The 19410-nt window shown below is 41.1% G+C and overlaps 1 protein-coding gene across 3 annotated transcripts; it reads right to left on the bottom strand.

Annotated features, from left to right (window-relative positions):
• Nucleotides 1–7076: 7076 nt before the first annotated feature.
• Nucleotides 7077–17655, bottom strand: lpcat2 (lysophosphatidylcholine acyltransferase 2). 3 transcript variants are annotated; one of them, XM_083901140.1, is made up of 15 exons: nt 17395–17509; nt 17208–17286; nt 16914–17056; nt 14563–14780; nt 13650–13762; nt 13450–13510; nt 13279–13337; nt 12102–12136; nt 11849–11903; nt 11457–11539; nt 10442–10567; nt 10183–10336; nt 9177–9275; nt 8528–8669; nt 7077–8447 (listed from the first exon to the last, which is right to left on the bottom strand). In XM_083901140.1, exons 3-15 carry the CDS (start codon nt 16994–16996, stop codon nt 8269–8271), a joined length of 1407 nt encoding a protein of 468 aa, XP_083757266.1. In that variant the 5' UTR covers nt 16997–17056; nt 17208–17286; nt 17395–17509; the 3' UTR covers nt 7077–8268. The 3 variants fall into 3 exon arrangements, with proteins under 3 accessions (XP_083757266.1, XP_083757264.1, XP_083757265.1); XM_083901138.1 differs by lacking the exon at nt 17208–17286 and having other exon boundaries at nt 17395–17655; XM_083901139.1 differs by lacking the exon at nt 17395–17509 and having other exon boundaries at nt 17203–17221.
• Nucleotides 17656–19410: the final 1755 nt, after the last annotated feature.

A 19410-nucleotide genomic window follows, 5' to 3' on the forward strand; every position in this document is an offset into this window, starting at 1 on the left:
TAATCCACGTAGAGTAATGTGTAATATGGTCACTCACCTTTTCCATAAATCACATATTATGTTAATAGAAAACCCCTTTCTAAGCTTTTGGCTTGTTTGTTTATTTAAAGGAGAGAGTTTTCCATTATAAGATCAGGGCAAAAGGACAGAGCGTGCTTCTGTGTCTCAGGTGGATCCTGGGGGTTTTAATGTTCAGATCTCTTTACCTTTATGTTCACGTGTGTGTTTGAATTTCACATGGTCTCCAAAAAACTTTTTTTTTCTTTTCTTTTTTTTCCCTTTAAATGTTTTAATTTAGACTTTATCTGTTTCTTCTCTGTTCCAAACAGATTGAATTACAGTTTTCTAAGAAGCAGTAAAAGCATTGTGTTCCATGTGTAATTCAATTCTACACCAGCTTTCGCCAAGGGCAATGATTTCTATTAGATATGGTTGATCAGTTCATCCCATTAAAGTCAATGAATGTCCTCTTTGCTCTCCACTGCTTGTTTTTATAAAACCCTAATAGGGCTGGTTTCGGGCATTTTGTTTGTAAAGATTGAATAACTGCAGTGCTGGTAAAGGATCAAGTAAGAAAGATGGATAGTGTATTATCACTGATTATTTGTGATCACTCTTTTGTATTATCGGGTACATTTGAATATATCGCTGGTTGCTTTTCTACCCAAGGATTAACATTTGTTTCCTCATCATAGTGATAAAATATATTGTTCTTGTATGATGCTGCACATTGGCATTGGTAATGTACAGAGGATTATGAAATGGAAACTATAGCTTCAGTTCACATATGAAGAATGGACAGTAACAGAAAGGGGATTGAACTCACAACTGTCACAGTCCTGTTGTGTCCATGGAAGTGTATGTGGCTCCTGATATCATCCTTCACCTTTTACTTCAATTGTTCTGTTCCAGAGACTTCACCTCCTTGCTCTCTTTGAAGGTTTGGGCTCTACCATGTGGACGCTGGGTTGAGAAGCTAACTCTCCACGGTCACAGTGCAACTCTATGGATTTCACCTCAGCATTTTGGGTTAGGGTCACAGCATAGACTGTGGTCCTTTCCATCTTCTTCTCTAAAATGTCTCTAAGTGTGCACATGCACTGCTGTATATTAACTTATTACACATTTCACGCACACCTGTAAAGTCATCTTAAAGGTGCATTATGTAATAAATCTAAAGCTACTGGCCATAAAATCCTCCTAATATGTCACAGAGACTCAGGAATAATGTTCATATAACAAACTGAACTCACCAACAACAACAGTACAGACAAAGTATTCACATTAAAAAAAAATATTTTGCAGACTGCAAATCATGTTTATGTTTTAAACTCATGTTTTGGCATGTGGAGCCACCTACCGCCGTCTACCAATCATAGCAGTCAGAAGAGTCTCAGCTGCCGAGCAACCACGGGTCGCCCGTTACGTCTGAGCTACGATGGCGGAGAAAACTAAACCTTAACACCTCTGTATTTTGAATTTGAGTGTAGTAACCGTTTTTGGCCACATTCTTACATATGGCGCATTTAACCATCGAAATCCCTTTAAACATGACATATTATGCACACAAGTGGGTTTATACTTAGTACCCCAGTATGTGAGACTGGGGGAATGCAGGTCTGACACGGTGGTCAGCAACACGGGGGCGCCACAGGGGACTGTGCTCTCTCCTGTCTTGTTTACCCTGTACACATCTGACTTTCAGCACAACTCAGAGCTCTGCCATGTGCAGAGATTTGCGGACGACACAGCCATTGTTGGCTGTATCAAGAGCGGAAAGGAGGATGAGTACAGGGAGCTCATCCAGGACTTTGTCAAATGGTGTGACACCAATCATCTGCTCCTAAACACCACCAAGACCAGGGAGATGGTTGTAGATTTCCGGAGATCCAGGGTGCACCCAGAACCAGTTCTCATCAAGGGGGACTGTGTGGAGGTGGTGCACACCTACAAATACCTGGGAGTACAGCTGGATGACAGGCTGGACTGGACCACCAACACAGATGCTCTGTGCAGGAAAGGACAGAGTCGTTTGTACTTCCTCAGAAGGCTGGCATCCTTCAACGTCTGCAGGAAGCTGCTACAGACCTTCTACCAGTCTGTGGTAGCGAGTGCCCTCCTGTACTCAGTGGTGTGCTGGGGGGGCAGCCTAAAGAAGAAGGACGCTTCACGCCTGGACAAACTAATAAGGAAGGCAGGCTCTGTCGTAGGCACAGAACTGGACAGTCTGACATCCATAGCTGAGCGACGCACACTCAACAGGCTCCTGTCCATCATAGACAATCCACACCATCCACTACACAGCACCATACACAAACAGAGGAGCAGCTTCAGTGACAGACTGCTGTCAATGTCCTGCTCCACAGATAGACTGAGGAGATCATTCCTCCCCCATGCCATCAGACTCTTCAATCTGCATCATACATGACATATACACACAAGCACACATGTTCCACAGAAAGACTGAGGAGATCATTCCTCCCCCATGCCATCAGACTCTTCAATCTGCATCATACATGACATATACACACAAGCACACATGTTCCACAGAAAGACTGAGGAGATCATTCCTCCCCCATGCCATCAGACTCTTCAATCTACTTCATACATGACACATACACGCACGCACACATGTACATGTTCATCTCATTCTTTTTAACGTCTTTATATTTTTTATATCTTTTTGATTATTTCTTTTTAAACATATGGTTCAGTTTATATTTAGACTGTACATATAATTGCATGCCTCTTATGTTTATATCTTGTAACATATTCTGGAGCTGCTGAACTGTGAATTTCTCTGTGAGATGAATAAAGTATCTATCTATCTTTAGTTTGAGGACCAGCCAAGATGTTCTCACAACGATGGGATTGAACCAAACTGGTCCTCACAGCATAATGAAGACACACACACAGGCACATACTGCATTTTGACCTTTCACCCATCTTACCTCACAATTTCAGTTTTGAAGACAACTGAACAGCTTCACGGGGTCAAATGGATCTCATACATTCACCACATGATTTATAATGCTTTTACATGTGCCAGGGTTCTATCGTTTGGGCAGTCAAACATTCCTGCATCAAGGAACATTTGTCCTCACCAGTAAAAAATAAGTGCATATATTGTTTTGCCATTCCTTGCACTTAAGGCACCAGGTCATTACAAGAGGGCAATCAGGTCCTGGTCTTTAACAAACGAGTGGGGTTTGTTTTGTTCTGCACCTCATTCAGAAACTCTCTGGTTTAAATCTCCCCTGGCCTAATGAAAGGCAGAGTGCCATTAAGATTCTCTCTGGGCTTTACTTGTATCTACAAAGATTTAAGCACCTCAGCAATGTTAAGTCTTGTCGCTTGTGCACGGCTGTGAGGAGAAACAGCAGAGTGCAGAAGATGTCCAGTTTACGGAGGCATCAGCACTTTCTCCTCGGCCAACGGCACATCGGGGAAGCGTGGCGTGTGAACACCGACAAAAGGTGCAGCGCAATTAAGTCAGCTTTTACGCATCAACTCACCTTGCGCTTTGCACCAGAACCTTGCCCCTCACACTCCAAAGCAAACAATGTGGGAATGTGGTGCTATTGTCCTCACAACGCTTACAATAATAACAAGGTTTGCTGACATTCGCCTTCATCTATATCAAAGTTTTATCGCTCGGTATGCCACACCTCTCCAATCCCCAAGTGAGTGGTACATGAAGGACACGATGGGGGTGCATACTAATTGAGTTTGAATGGTGGGTAGTAATTAGGGGGCACAAAAGAGGAGGCATGACAGTTTAAGGACAGGCATGATTGCTGTTAACGCTGTGAGTGCGTGAAAAAAGAAAAGGCTGTGATTTATGTCAAGTCTTGCTGTAAGATTAAGACGAAAGATCAGATTTAGACTAAACTTACTTCTACTTACTTCCAAAGTTCTGGATTTGAAAGTAGAAACAGTGACCACAGTGGCTGAAGATGTTTGACGATGTCTGTTTGTAATCCATAAAAGCTCCACCACCTTATTTGGACAATCACGATTGTCAAGTCAGAGAAAAACGTCTTTCGCTCAACCTCACACTGAAACCATCAAATATTATACAGGAAAAGGTTGTTGCCCTTCATCCAAAAGCCATCTGGAAAAGAACATGTAAAACACCCTAAATTCTTAGAAAGAAAACAAAGCTGGGCAGCAGATTACTGCTGGTAGATCACTGCCGTTTCATGTGGTTCCCCACACTTTGCCCTCACCAGGACCTTTACTGTTCCTACAAATCATCACATGGGAAATGAGGAACAATCACCTTCCTGACAGAATAATAGGGGAGGGAGAAAATCAACAAGGTGTCATCTGGTGCGATAAGGAAACGCAACAATGAGGTTTGGAGGAACTCCCTGAAGAGCTGTGGGAGACAACTTGCCAGTCTTGATCCTGCAGCAGTCAAAAGGTGGTGTGTGATGTTTGGGCGTGTTTCTGAGCGCGTGACGCACAACGCAGCGTGTAACGATCCACATTAGTGTCTGCAGAGGTAACACCTCAGACATAAATTCATTTTTCGATGACTTAAACAGATTCATATCTGAGGGAGGAGACAAAGCCACAGGTCGATCGCATTCCATCGTCTCTCAACGGTATGGTCACGATTGCAAGGGAAACGTCTATGAAATGATGTGCAAGCTGTCTTAATTATTTCAATTAGGTCATTGATACAGCTATGAACATCTAGCACTCAATATTTTTGGTTAATGTGAGCAATGTGCAAGATGGAGAACAAAGAAATCCAGCATTTACAGTATTTAGCTCCACTAATATGCACAATTCACACAATATCACACACTGTGCTGCCCGTGCGAAGCTCTCCATACATGTTCCTCCTGCAGGACAAAGGAAGGGGATCACAGGAGTACTGTATAGAAACTCCCGGGTATCCTGTTTGTTATCTACAGGAAGGTCTAATTAAGAGGAACACAACATTTTTCCTCTTGTTTAAAAACATCAGTACAGTAAAAATGTATTGACAAGGAAGTGCTGGGGTAAAGGAAAAACTAGCATCGTGTGTGTGTGTGTGTGTGTGTGTGTGTGTGTGTGTGTGTGTGTGTGTGTGTGTGTGTGTGTGTGTGTGTGTGTGTGTGTGTGTGTGTGTGTGTGTGTGTGTGTGAATCTGCATTAATTGTCATGAGTCCAAACTCTGTGTGGCAGATTTCTTCTGAAGTTGGAGTGAATCAAAGGAGTAAATAACGCAGCATCAAAGAAGTCAAAGCAAGACAGTACACTCTTAGAAATAAGGGTTCCAAAAGACTCATTCTACAAGGGCTGAGGTTCTACCTGGAACCATTTGCTTCTGAAAAAGGGGTTTCCAAGGGTTCTTGGTAACACTAATGGTTCCAGTATGAACCATTTTGTTCCAGAGAACCCTTTAAAACCCCTTTCCTGAATAAAGGGTTTTAAAAGGTTCCTTGCTGGAACCCTCCAAAAGGGTTCCAGGTAGATAAAGGTTCTACCTGGAGCCAAAAAGTGTTCTCCTATGAAGACAAGCCAAAGAACCTTATATGGTTCTACTTAAGACTAGTGTACACAAACACCTAAACACCTACAAATGGCAGACTGGAGCTAGACGGAATAAGCCTGAATAAGCTGGGCAACCTGGTTCAGTTGAAGCACATAGAAGTGTCTCATCAGTTTAACGGCGAGTTCTGTCGAGGTCTGACCTTTCCTTCCAGCCTGGCACAGCGAGCCCCTCATCCATACGAGGCCTGTGTCCAGCTTGGGTCCACAGACCCAAGGCTGCTGCTCACTCATTCAGGTCCTATGGAGAACAAATCAAATTAACATCACGTATCTCTGACAATATGCTGGGACAAGATCAGTCCCCCGGGCGAGGCTGAAATGGATACAGCAATATAAAACAGCCATGCAGAGAGAGAAGAGGCAGGATGGGAGGGTGGGTGTGTGTGTGGGGGGGACCGAAGAAGAGAGTGGGAGCTGTGCGGGTTAGGGGAGGTATCACGCTGAAGTAAGTGTGGCAACAGTGCGAATTAATTGATTCCATGCCATCTCATCAATTCTGATTAAACCAAAATGAGGCTCTGTGCGTTTGAAAAGGTTAAAACAAGTGGAAGGTTGGAAACGAAACAGCTGGTAATCACAGCTTTGTCCAAAAGTGAGCTTTTAATTAAGTGATACCAGCTCTCCATCAGTCATTTCAACAACCTCTCCGCAAATGGAGCAAGACGGCGCATGTTCGCGTGTGCGCACGATCATGTGAACTGTATTTAGGACAGCATATATTAGGTTTGCATTAGCGTCATGGCCTCCTTACAGATGAACTATTTACCTGACAGCAGTAGATAATGGATTCATGGTCCCTGTCTTCATAGGAACAACCTTGTTTTCATCAAGATGGATAATTCCAGTTAGAAATTAGAAACTGGAAAATAATAATAATATACAAATGTTTCTTCTTTTTTTTAAAATGAAGTTTAATTCCATTTAATAATATGAAAAATTACATTCAGATAAATGAGTATGATTGTATTGAAGATTAAAGACTCGCTGACAGAATGATAATGGGCATCATCATTTTGGTAAAATAAACAACCAGTTAAAAAAGTGTTTAAATACATTATTACATTCAGAGGAGGCCATTACTTTATATCATGGTTAGCTGCTTCAGGTTCTGGTACATCCGGTACACTGTTCCTGTCAACTTACAGAGACACTAGAACTAAACAGAACCATCACTCATAGTTCAATCCGTCAGTGTTTAAATTACATGTACACACCTCAGTGGTTTCCTACAAGTGTTAACAACACAAGCCACACATTGACACTGTCCAGATTTAACAGCCTCAATTTATGAGGCAAGGTCAAGGAGGTCAAGCTAAAGTATTTGGACCAGGTTTACAACTCAAAATCACACCTAGACATCACACACACCAAAGGTTTGCACATCTATCCTTTTAAGGACGCTCACCGACTTCCATTAATTAGGAACTTTAACCATTTATTGCCTCACCATGACCTTAAGTCAGACATAATTCAAACCTGAGCCTCACAAATATGGATATGCCAAATATATGGAGGAGGTTTTGCTTTGCATGAGAACTATTGGTCTTGACAAGGTGAGTTTTCATCCTGCAAAAGGTAACAAATACAAGCATAACTGCAATAAGTAAGCTTGTTTTTGCCCAGAACGGTAATGGGTAACTGCTGGCACCTAGTGGTGGTTTAGAGAAACAGCAGTACAGACGTAACTGATCCATTGTTGCACTCATTACAACATTAATTTGAATTTCAAAAACACAAGTCAGGAAATAGTTAAAATTGCTTTCTTGTTTTATTTTAAAAAAGCAAACTTGGCAGAGTTAACAAAAAGAAAAAGAATCACATAATTGCAATCCCCCACTGCTACATAAATAACAGTAGTGCGAGTTAATCTATAAGCGTACCCCGCTGGAATACGCTGTTGTGAAACGGCACTGTTGCCTTTTTGCTCACAAATTGCCCTCATTTTCGATGTTTGATGAGCTTTAATAAACTTAAAGCTGTGCGGACGCTCTGCTGGCTCAGCAAAACAATCTTCGGTGGAGATGCAAATAGAAACACATGCAAAGCAAACCTCTGGCTAATTATACAAGGTCTGTGTCCCTGAGCGCTGGATAAATGTGAAATACACAGCATGTGTGCTCTTGGTAGACGTAGCACATAATACAGAACATCTACATGTTGCCAGACTGTGTAGATATTTATACTGTTCACGAAATATACAGCAACACAGAAGCGGAATGACTCTTTGCTGAAATTTAAATTTGTGTTGGCACCTTTTTTTTTTTCCGACTTTACAGAAGACGACGAATAAGGTTTTCACAAAGCTAATTTCATCTAAGTGCATGCAAGATTAAGGTAAGACGACAGACCTGCGCGTCACAAGTCACAAACATGCAGAGGCAGTTTAAGCGATGATCTTGGTCAAATTGTTGAAATATTATAAAACACTGTTATTCACATTAAAACTCTTTAAGACTGCAATGGTAAGTGGACTAAAACAGATGTTCGTATCATCTTTGACAAGCTTTTCTTGTCTTTTTTTTTTTTTGTCCAGTGGATGCACAACACTCGTGTAAACAAATGGTCAAGACAGTACCATCTAGACATGAGACATTTAAGATCTCTATAAGGCACTAAAATTGAAAGTAGAAGTTGAGCACATGAAATATGGTTCTGCTGTAGCAAATGACTTAATCTTAGGAGTTAGGAGGAGTCGTCTTTCAGTGCAATCAAAACAGTCACTCAGTCATCTTTCTTGTCAGAGGTGCTTTCCTCCTGTTTTCCCCCTGAAGACGTCCCACCGGTCAGTTCCAGATCACCTGGGGTTGCTTCCTGAATGGCTTGATATCTCTGCAGCTCCAGGTAGGTAGTGAAGAGCTTGGCATACTCTGGGTGAGTCACAGCAAAGGCTTGAAATTCACCTGAAGAATCACAGGCACAGCAAAGTTAAATTATCATGCAAAACACAACAGACAGGAAGTGGACCTTTGCGTCTACTCACTAAATGTGATGAAACCAGAGCCGTCGGCGTCGATCTCCTTGAAAAGCTTGGCCATGTTTATGTCTGTAACACCCAGAGCGGAGCGCAGCAGAGCAGTGAACTCCTCGTGGGTGATCTTCTCATCCTCATCGGTGTCGAAAAGCTGCGTGATCGAGGAGAGATACGAAGAAATTTGGTCACGGACAGTGTTAAAAAGTGAAATATAAAAGGGGAATTACTTTTTGCTTTTTCATCACAGAAAAGCCAAAAGAGGAACTTCGCAGTCACAAATTTTCATAAACAAAACACCAGGGTTTTCAGGAAAATGTGCACCAACAAAACGCCAGTGAATGCAAATGATGTCAGTAGAAAATGTGACACAATGTTTACTTTCAGCGTCAAATGAGAACAGAATGAGAATCTAGTTAAATTCTATAAATCAAGGATATTATGTCAGTAGTTTTTACATTTAGCAAACAAAGTAATATAGATTCAACACTAAAAAGACACAATTTAGCAATATTGGTGTGAAGCATGTGGATAATTTCTAAAACTGTGATGAGAAAACGACCCAAGAAAGGTGGACACCACCATGTCTCCGTGTCATTGAATATTCACGAATAATTATGTAGTTTCATTTAGAACAGATTGAAATATGTTTGTATTCTACCTTGAAAGCCATTCGAAGAACATCTTCAGTGTTGGCCGGCCGACACAGGATAGTCACACCGATGACGTACTCTCTGAAGTCTATAGTGCCGTCTCCATTCTTGACGGGGGGCGGGGGGGGGGGGGGGGGGGGACAGTGACACCAAACAACAAAACCTCTTCAGTTGTCAGTTTCACATACATTGATTGATTGAATCATTACTACGAGCGAGAGTCCGTCCCAGACGTCAATTCTTTCCAACCTTATGTTAAGGTTTATGTGATTACGTTTGAAATATAGGCATAATATAGTCAAAACATATATGTGCATATACACAGAGGCACACATACGCATGTACACAGGTACGTGGGTTATTAGTAGCGCTGCTCTTTTCGTTAAATAAACAGACCGCTACTGTAGGCGTGCTAACGGTGCTAAAGGGAGCTAATGCAGCTAACGGAGGTAACTGTCGTGGCACGTAAACATGACGTCGTTATATACACACACACACACACACACATATATATATATATATATATACATACACAAACATACATACATATAAATACATATACACATATATATAAATACATATATACATGTATATATATATATATATACATACATACATAAAAGAGACATCTTTTCGAAAAACAGTTCTGTCAGTGGAAAACTATTAAGACACGGGTGCTTCCACCTCCTTCCCGCTCGCACAGACATACCAGGGACTGAAGCCAAACTGCTTTGATCCCAGTTTCCTTCTCCAGGCTGTATAAATTCTGAACACACAGCATGATGCCCTCCCCGTTTCACATGATAAGCAGGAATGCAACTTATACAAAGACATTATGTTGTCAACTTTTCTTTTTTTTATCGTGTACTCCTAATTCTCACACCCAGGCTGTGGCTTAACAAAAACAAACTTTGATATTTAATTGGTAATTTACACTATATCGGTTATCAAGAGTTACAAGGGTGAAAAGTTATGAGGAAAATAATATTTTCATAAACAGAACATGTGTCTCACCCTGTCAAACAGCGCAAACAGCTCCTCCAGGGCTGGGCTCATGGGCAGCTTCAGGAATTTGGCAAACTCCTCGATGGTGATCCGTCCGCCTTTATAGGAACTGGCCATGGCAGCAAAGCTGTCCAGCTCTTTTCTCAAATTGTCCCACTTCAGACTGGGTGAGCAGCACAAGGAAAGTATTTGTCATAGTGAACAATATTTACATGTCAACTTGAAGTTCCCTGACGACAACAAATTTAGGTGCCTTAGATGTTCTTACTGGAGTTTGCGGCTAATTTTGGTGAACTCAACCAGGCCGGCCTCCATGGGCAGTGTCAGCTCTCCTGCCGAGATCATCAGGCGGCAGTCTTCATATGTGTGGTCTGTTACTGGAACTCTCAACGCGCTGGAGACACAGATACAATATACAACATACTTGAAAAGATTTGGACAAAGCAGGAGAGGAAGTAACACATTGGTCAAGTAATACAAAATCCAAAACCAGACTTATTTATTGTCTTTAACCTAAATCATCATCCATCTATAAAGCAAGTTGTGCCTGCCTGTCTGTCTGTGACAGGCATATCTCTCTGACCGTTAGTCAGATCGCCCAAAGACTTTGGATATGGGTTGAGCATGGCCCGATGGTGTGCATCCTTATCAAATTGTTTGGAGGAATTTTAATTTTCACTGATTTTCTCACTCTGCACTTTTGCTGATTTATCACGCTTCACCAGGCAGGCAGCGGCTCATCAGCAGCAGCTGCGCTGTCTGGAGCGGGGAGGTGGGAGTGACGAGGCTGTCCTCGTGGTGGGTGAGACATTTTCACACGGTTCACCGCAGAACATGGCGTTATACTGAAACGATGAGGTGTCCATCCACCAATACGCGAGCACATATTTATTTAGCATTAGCATGCTACTTGGCGAAGCTGTTTCCAAAGGTAAGATAGCGAGGCTGCGATTAGCATTAGCGTAGGGCTAACATAATACAAACACTGTGCAACCTCATTAGGCACAACGCAAATGTTTTAATTTTCTATTAGCATTAGCGTAGCTAGCTGGTGTGACTGTCAGTCAAGCCAGTGGTTATACAATACGATAAGTGTTTGTATTACGTTAGCCTTTACGTCCCTTATGCATTACCATAACTGAAAAACCTTCTTCAGCTCCCATTATAGGAATACATACTTTCTACGGGCACTGCACTAGTTTGTATAACACGTCACTATACACGTTCTCTTTCCTGTTGCACTTTGCTCTACTCCATGCCCAGTCAATGGATTGTGTACTTACTGTGCCATTGTTTCTCGGACTCTGCTGGCAAACAGAGGTGGGCTTTTCTTCTCCTCCTCTGTGGGTATGTGTGGAGGCAGGAACTAGAAAAGGATTAAAAAACAAACAAGGTCACAGTGAAGAGTGAGCAAAAAGCAAACTCATAAACATTTGTAAGGAAACACCTTCCTATAAAAAAAGACACATTCAGTAAATTATTTTCAAAAACCAAGCTGGTGTGTAAAACTACTGAAAGGCACATCAAAAAAAACAGTGAAGGATAATGGATGGAATATACCATAAAATGCTTCAGACGTTGTTTATCATGACTGTTAATGTTTATCAACCCTTACACAAGATGTAAGAGAAAACGGTAATGCTGTTCATATAAATAAAGTGAGAATAACTGTTACCTCTATCTCCACTGTGGTGTACAGCTGGCACAGTGTTAGAAGCAGCAGAGTCGACCTGCATGTAATACAAGCAAGTCAGTGACATGTACTGTTTCACTGGTTTCAACAGCAAGGCTCCAATGTTACTGTGTTTTAATAGGGTTTTTTGTCTAAGGAAAAACTCGAGGTAGACGCCTCCTTCACCAAATATACAATGCACAAGTGAAACATGAGAAACCTTAAGATGTGCACTTGTAAAAAAACTTGTACTTACGAGCTGAAACCCTGCCAAGTCCAAGTGACTGTGTCCTTGAGGGCAAAACAGAGAACAAAACACAAAATATTAACAGAGGGAACATAATATAGCTACGCTTAAGCTGATAGGTGTGTGATACAGGTTCAGCCTCTAGTGTTAACATCAGTCTCACTTTGTGAAGGAAAGTATTCCACTGTCAGTTCTGCTTAAATGGAAAGAAATCACTGCTTAGTGCGTACTATATTATTCTAACAGCATGCATCGGTCGTCTGTGTCTATGCTTCCGAATAGTATTTATCTCCTGTGTAAACTAAATAGTCAGTTTGTTTCCATGCACAGTTACAGCTATGATTGTAGCTCGACAACGCCATTACTGTCCTTGTCCCTGTATATGAGTAACTGAGCACTAGTGAGGAATCGATTTACTGAATGAAGTGCGTCTGCTTCCATTCTGCTCCCTTTCATCTTGTTATTATAAAACGTGATGTGACAAAGTTTAACGCAGCATTATGTCCGAAAACAGCAATCGATCATCACCAAATTTCTCATTGACATCTCTAGTAATGTCCGCTTTCAGCTCTCAGAAAATCAAAATCCCCAATATTATGGATGCTGTCTACACTCAGTATCTAGATTTTTCTCTATAGTGAGCACCTATGGAGAGGAGCAGACAGCATCCATAATATTGGTGTTATCAGTTTTTATTTTTGGCCGTTTTCGGACATTGAGCTACTTTAGCTTTTTCAGGTTAAGCATTTTAGAATGTTCCTATAATAAGGCGGTTTCAGGTTTAGCATGTGGCTAGTTGTTAGCATGTCAAGTGCAATTTCAAGCCTTCATAACAGCCATTAACTCAAAAAATCTAATTCTTTAAGCTGAGAGACCATAAAATCAGTCCTCATCGGTCCAAAAAAATGCACCAGAATGTCACCATATTTTTTTCATTCTGGCTTCTTCTATCATGAACTTGAGTTCGACTCTGGTATGACTGACCCAATCACATCACATATCTTGTTGTTTTAGTCTGTGAGTCATCTTTTTTAACACTTTGCCGACTGATAGGGCCTCCAGAGTCCCAAATATAAGGATTAAAATGATTAAAAAGTTGATTTTGCATAATATGTCCCCTGTCCCCTTGAGTGTGACAACATAATATGTGACTGTAGATCTGAGGTGAAATGTACTTATCACTCACCAGACTGTTGGGATACCTCATAATTATAGGCTGCACAGGGACTCCTGGGATAAAGGCACCTAAAGGTGGCGTGGTAACACACAATAAATACTGTTATTAATGACTACATGCACAATCGTCGCAAGAGACTATATTTACATTACATGATGTTAGATTTGAATTTTATGTTACCTTGTTTGAAAGTGATGAGACAAGAGCGATTTGTACATGTTCCCTCTGGAAATATCAAAACCTGAAAAGTCAGATGCTGCATAAGTTCGACCCAAGAAAAAAAAACTGCTGAGTCAAACCATCATCATAAGTGAGTGCACATTCGAGTCAAGAAGGCTGATTTTGTATGTACATATATTCTTTGGTGCATTGTAACTGACCTGAGGCCAGCGACCTCCTGACTTGGCTCTGCTGTCGATCTCCTGAATTGTGTTCTTCCGTGAGTCAGGGTCTTTTCTGGAAACCAGCACTGGTTGGAGGCAGCGCACGAACCCTAAAGGCAGCGATAAAACAAACAAGGTACATTATCACACATATCAGACCTCTCTCTCGTGCTGTTTTGGCAGGGTGACTGAACTGCTGTGGTGCTTCATCCTTATGGTATTTTGACTAAAGCATGTCACAGACATGTTCATTAGGACACCAGGGAACTAGGTTAACTTGGAGAAATAGGGTATAATATGTCCCAATACATGGTAGTCTGGCTGAAATGATTAATTACATTTCTAAAAGTCAGACTGTTGTTGTTTAAACAGTGGCCGTTTCTCACTTTTCTGTGTCACCGAACGCAGTTTTAAGATAATTTTTATTTTTTGTGTATTAATATATGACGCATTTATAGTTTGGCAGCGACGTTGTCGGCGGTGATCAGCTCCGCCTCTGTGGACGCTCGGTGCGCACTGTGAGCCGGCACAGAGCAGCTTAGCTCGGCCTGTCCTGAGGACCAATCGCGGCTGTTGCCGTCTCGGTTGTCCCTTGACGGAGTGACGGACACTTAAAAAATATTTTGTGCAGTCGGAGACGACGCAGAGGCTCTCTGACAAGCTCTGTGTTTACACAGGAATATAAATTGGGCGTTACACACTGGACCTACTGTTGCATGATTTACCTAGCAGAGTTTAAACTTATAAAGATTGTGGTGCCACTCTCCTTTCAAGAAAATGGATGCAACAGCTCATATTGATCAAAGACATTGCATTATGATGCCACTGCAAATAAAGATTTACGACACACGTCCACACACATAGACACAATTAAATCAACCTCAGCAGAGCAAATAAACAAATGTCTCACTGCCAAAGATCGGTGTAGCCAGGTTCTCGACTCGGGACACGGTGGAGGGCAGGCCTGCCACAATGCACACGATCCCATCGAAAAAGGTAGAGTGGGGGGCCACAGCCAGGATGGGCGCCTCGCTGCTGCCGACCTGCTTGCCCTTGACCACGACTCTGAAGCCCATGCAGAAATAGTAGGCCCTCCCCAAGGCAGCCATTATCCTCCGACTCATGAACCTGCGGATGACGGCAACGTTAGATGAGGATACGTGAAGATTGTGATTTCTCAAAGCAAAACAAGCTACAATTAAATGCAGTAAATATAAAGAAATACTTCTAATAAAGAGGGTCAACAAGGCAAAACATGTTTGGATGTACTTAAACTGAATAGATTATTTCTTCACAGGAAGAGTTGCATCATTTTGTACTTCTCTACAACCCTAACACATATTCTACCTCCACCAGTCACTTCCTCATAATCTAGAGAAGTCATGTTATGAGGCGCCAAGCTGTGATAAAGTGATGCACTCTGAAAAAAAAACTTAATCTGGATTTAACAATCCACTGAGTTTTAAAGCTTTGAAGTATGTGACGCAGTGTTTGAGAGTAGAACGTGTTTTACACAAAAGCACAAAGATTAAAATATACATAATGTATGAATAAGATATAGCCTAGACGAGACGTTTATATATATACTGTATATATATATATATACTGTATATATATATATATATATATACATACTTGAGACGTCAACCTATACTAAATATTATTTAGTCACTTCAAAAATGATGATTTGGATGATCATTTCTGGGGATGTAGGATATTATAGCCCATGGAATAAATTATAAGATTTTAGAGATGATCTGAATAAGTTCAGATTCAACATTTAAAACAAAACAAAACATTTGCAAAAATAGGACAATTTTCATTTTCTGTAAAATAACTAGATTGAACCACCCACACCTCTAAGAAGGTAGAAACATGTGATGTGGGAGTGTCCCTCAGTTCATGACCTTTGAGGTTGCTTATCTAAAATTATTACTGAAATGGTGGGTAAAACCACAACACAGTCCATATTTACTGCTGCTTGATGACAATTCACAGCTAGGACTAAGTGGGATGATCTTAGCACTAGTGTTTTCACAAAAATATTGCCATTTGCGCTTAATTTGTATTTGTATCTGTATCTGTGCTTGTTGCAGTTGTGATTAAGAGTTATTCACAAAAGATAACATGCTTGTCCGTGATGACATCAGCACGTGTGGTCTCCCAGCATAAGAAATGTTAGTTTGACAATTACAAACACTACACCCTGTTTCAGAGGTGAAATACTGCAATCCCACACAAAAGTATACATTTAATATGACAGTGCATAGTTAAAGATGTTTCTTTAAGTACTTTAAAAGAATGCTCAATGTCTATTAAGCTTCTACTGCCCATGGATAATAATAATAATAATGAATTGTTGGTATATAAAAGGTTTCACTCCTCTCTTTCTGATGAGGTAAACAGATACAATCTAGAGAAGTATTATTCAGCACGAGTACACGCAGCTGCACATTCTGCACAAGTTACAACAGGAACACATTTGGAGGAAATAGTGCCTTTGCTGGGTTTCACTGTTTCGGATTATGAGAACACCGATTCTGCTTCGAAACAGCGAAACTCACTGTTTTTTCCCCCCTAATATCTTAAGCCGATTTCCTTACCGGTACTCTGTGTAAATACAGGGAATGTGACTGGCCAACATTGTTTCTACGTTTCTGATGCTCGAGACTGGGAAAATGGGCATGTATTTGACAAAAACTTGCAACAAATTGAGTGGGATATCCATACTTGAAGTCCCTACACCAGGGGTCACCAACGTGGTGCCTGCAGGCAGCCAATACGATGCCCGCGGGCTCACTTCACTTCACCTAACTTGCATGTATCCATATGTTCACATAAAATATCATTGATATTGTTTATAAAAACTGATAATCGTTGGGAGTAAGAACTGGAATTAATGCGTATGTAGTTGAATGCATAATATTATCATTTAAATGGTAAAAAAAAAATTAGATTAGATTAGATTTGTGATCCAATTATTTGAATTGCTATATGAAAGAAATGTATTATATTAATGTTATCAGAGAATAAGGAAACCCTTTCAAATTGAACTTCCTTTCCTTTTCTTAGACAATAACAGTGGTGCAACCAATGTATGTCAGTGCTAAATTTCCCAGAAAATGTGGCAACAACCATTCTGCAATGTTCTGTTGTCCACATTTTCTCTAGATGACAAAAAAAAAAAGGTGTCTGATATGCACAGTGTCTTTGATGCTACCCTAGGACCAGGTGTCCCAGAGATTCCCTTCCACGAGTTACCGTCTCCAGCCGGTCATTGGCTCCACGGTCCCCTTCAGAGGATGATTGAAGGTTGTTATGACAGCCACGGGCCATGTCACCATGAGAACCAGGGACAGCAGGATGGTGCGAATGGGGACCAGGAAGATTCCCAGGAGGACACACTGCATGGAGAGGATCACATACATTCACCATATATTAGAGCAGACATATACCACACATACAAGGGAAGTGTGCTGTCAGAGTCAATTCCACAATGAGCAGTGTATACACAATGCAGCATTGTGGAGATCCACAACAAAACAGTTACATAACAAGGCATTCAAAGCCGATTGTCTTGGGGCAGGGGCTGCTTGGAGAAGATTACAGGCCCTGGTTGGAGACAGCGAGGCTGCTGTGAATGTAATATTACGCGTCAGATATGTTGTGTTTGGGTGGTGTTCGTTTCCAACAAAAATCACTGCACATATTATTGTTTACAGCTCAGTAGCCGCATACTCACTTTGATTATGGCAGCTCTGGGAAGCTTAGTGTCCTGCACGAACGGGTTGATGACCGCAGGCAGCAGCAGAGACTGTTGCCTCGGCAGAGCGAACACTCGCTGTGGAGGAGGCATCGCAGACGTCCACGCAGCGACGACACGGACACACGCTGCGGTCTCAACAACACCCTGATGTTATCATCTCACTTCCTCAACAGAGGCCGAGCAGCCTGCTATTACTACTGCCGCCGCCGCCGCCGCCGCCGCTGCTGCTACTGCTGCTTTCTCACTTCCCCACACACATACGAGCCAAACTGTGGCGAAAAGCGAACGCCATTGACGACGAACAACACACGGCAACGGCAGCAGCGGAGCAGTTTACGGGACAAGAGAAGCTCCGCCCCCAACGTGGTTGTGGCCGAGGTCAACAGGGCCGGTCATAGATTTTAAGTGGCCTGGTCAAAATGGTCATTCTAGGTCCAAGTCATTTTTTTTATTTATTTAAATAAACCAAAAATATTAATAAATAAAACAGCATGAATGAAAATAAAGTCAGAATTCTAAGGAGCCCCGGGCATGACATGGAGAAATAAACTCTGATTTGTGGCCACAAAATACTAATGTGTTCCCACGAAATAGATATAATGTACAGCCTGGCATTGCAAGGAATCGTTATTAGTGAGAGGCATTTAAAGGTGCCATATGTAAGAATGTGGTCAAAAACGGTTACTACATTCAAATTCAAAATACAGAGATCTTTTAGGTTTTTTTTTTACGTAACTGGCAACCTGTGGTTGCTCGGCAACTGAGACTCTACCGACTGCAATAATTGATAGATGGCGGTAGGTGGCGCCACATACCAAAACATGATTTCAAAACATAAACATGGTTTGCAGTCTGGAAAATATTTTTTTAATGCAAATATTTTGGCTGAACTGTTGTTGTTGGTGAGTTCAGTATGTTATATGAACATTGTTCCTGAGTTTCTGTGACATATTAGGAGGATTAGGAGGTCTAGAGAACAAAAAGCGGGGGGAAAAAATAACTGTTCACAATATTGCATCATGATATCACATGTATACTTGATAATACTATTTATGATACAACATTAATGCATTATTATCATAAACAGACATTTATTTTAAATTATATGAATAAAAGTGTGGACAACTGTAATTAAAATTTGTGCCAGGAGCCGTTTCGGCCACTGCCATACGTGGCTCGGGCCCTAACAAGTGTATTTATGTATGTAAATGAACGTTGTATATGATACATTTGCTAATGGGATAATTATGACCAAATGTATTATTATTACTGTTATAAAACATTGCTAGCAAACATATATTATATTATATCACCTCACTGGCAGCTGTGCCTGAGCTACACAAAAAGACAGTGAGGTTGTGGGCTATGTTTTCATTAAAACATGATATTAAGTGGGGGGCCACATGTAATCGATTGGGGGGCCGCCAGTTTAAGACCCCTGATTTAAACAGATTATTAAGAGCCAGGTTACTTTACAGGTAGCAACGTAACCCTGCCTCGCTGAATGCATGTGTGCTCCTGCAGCAGGGTATACAAATCATGCTGGGGATAACAACCTTGACACAACACTTGCAATGCCTTTTTAAGGCTTTTGAGAATATCTTTGTAACTCATTCCCAACTGAAAAAAAAACTAAATCACACTATCTCTGTCCATCCCGAAGCTTCAGCCCTCTTCGCATGCTTTACTTTTGCAGCTCTGCAGATACAGTAATTCAAGAGAGTCTTATTAATATTAATATTTTTTTCAGTATTTATGCCGGTTTTTTCTTTTTTTTTTACTTTCATTTATTAATTTTTTTTTACATGTGGCCCTAACACTCTTCTGTATCAGTCAGTGGAAGCAATTACAGAAAAAACCTATATGATCTTATGGCTGCAACCATAATTGCAGATACTAGTTAATTATTTGCCATATGTTGTTATACTTGTTATACTTGTGGTTCTAACCCATAGCTTTTATGAAGCACCAGTAGTATACTTGATGCATACA

This window comes from Microchirus variegatus (assembly GCF_963457635.1).
Source record: "Microchirus variegatus genome assembly, chromosome: 14".
NCBI lineage: Eukaryota > Metazoa > Chordata > Actinopteri > Pleuronectiformes > Soleidae > Microchirus > Microchirus variegatus.

Coding starts and splice junctions, on each gene's coding strand:
- lpcat2 (XM_083901138.1), bottom strand. CDS start 17,508: ATGCCTCCTCCACAGCGAGTGTTCGCTCTGCCGAGGCAACAGTCTCTG. Junction 11,540..11,848: donor ACACCACAGTGGAGATAGAG/GTAACAGTTATT, acceptor ATCCTTTTCTAG/TTCCTGCCTCCACACATACC. Junction 8,448..8,527: donor CTCTGGTTTCATCACATTTA/GTGAGTAGACGC, acceptor GTGATTCTTCAG/GTGAATTTCAAGCCTTTGCT.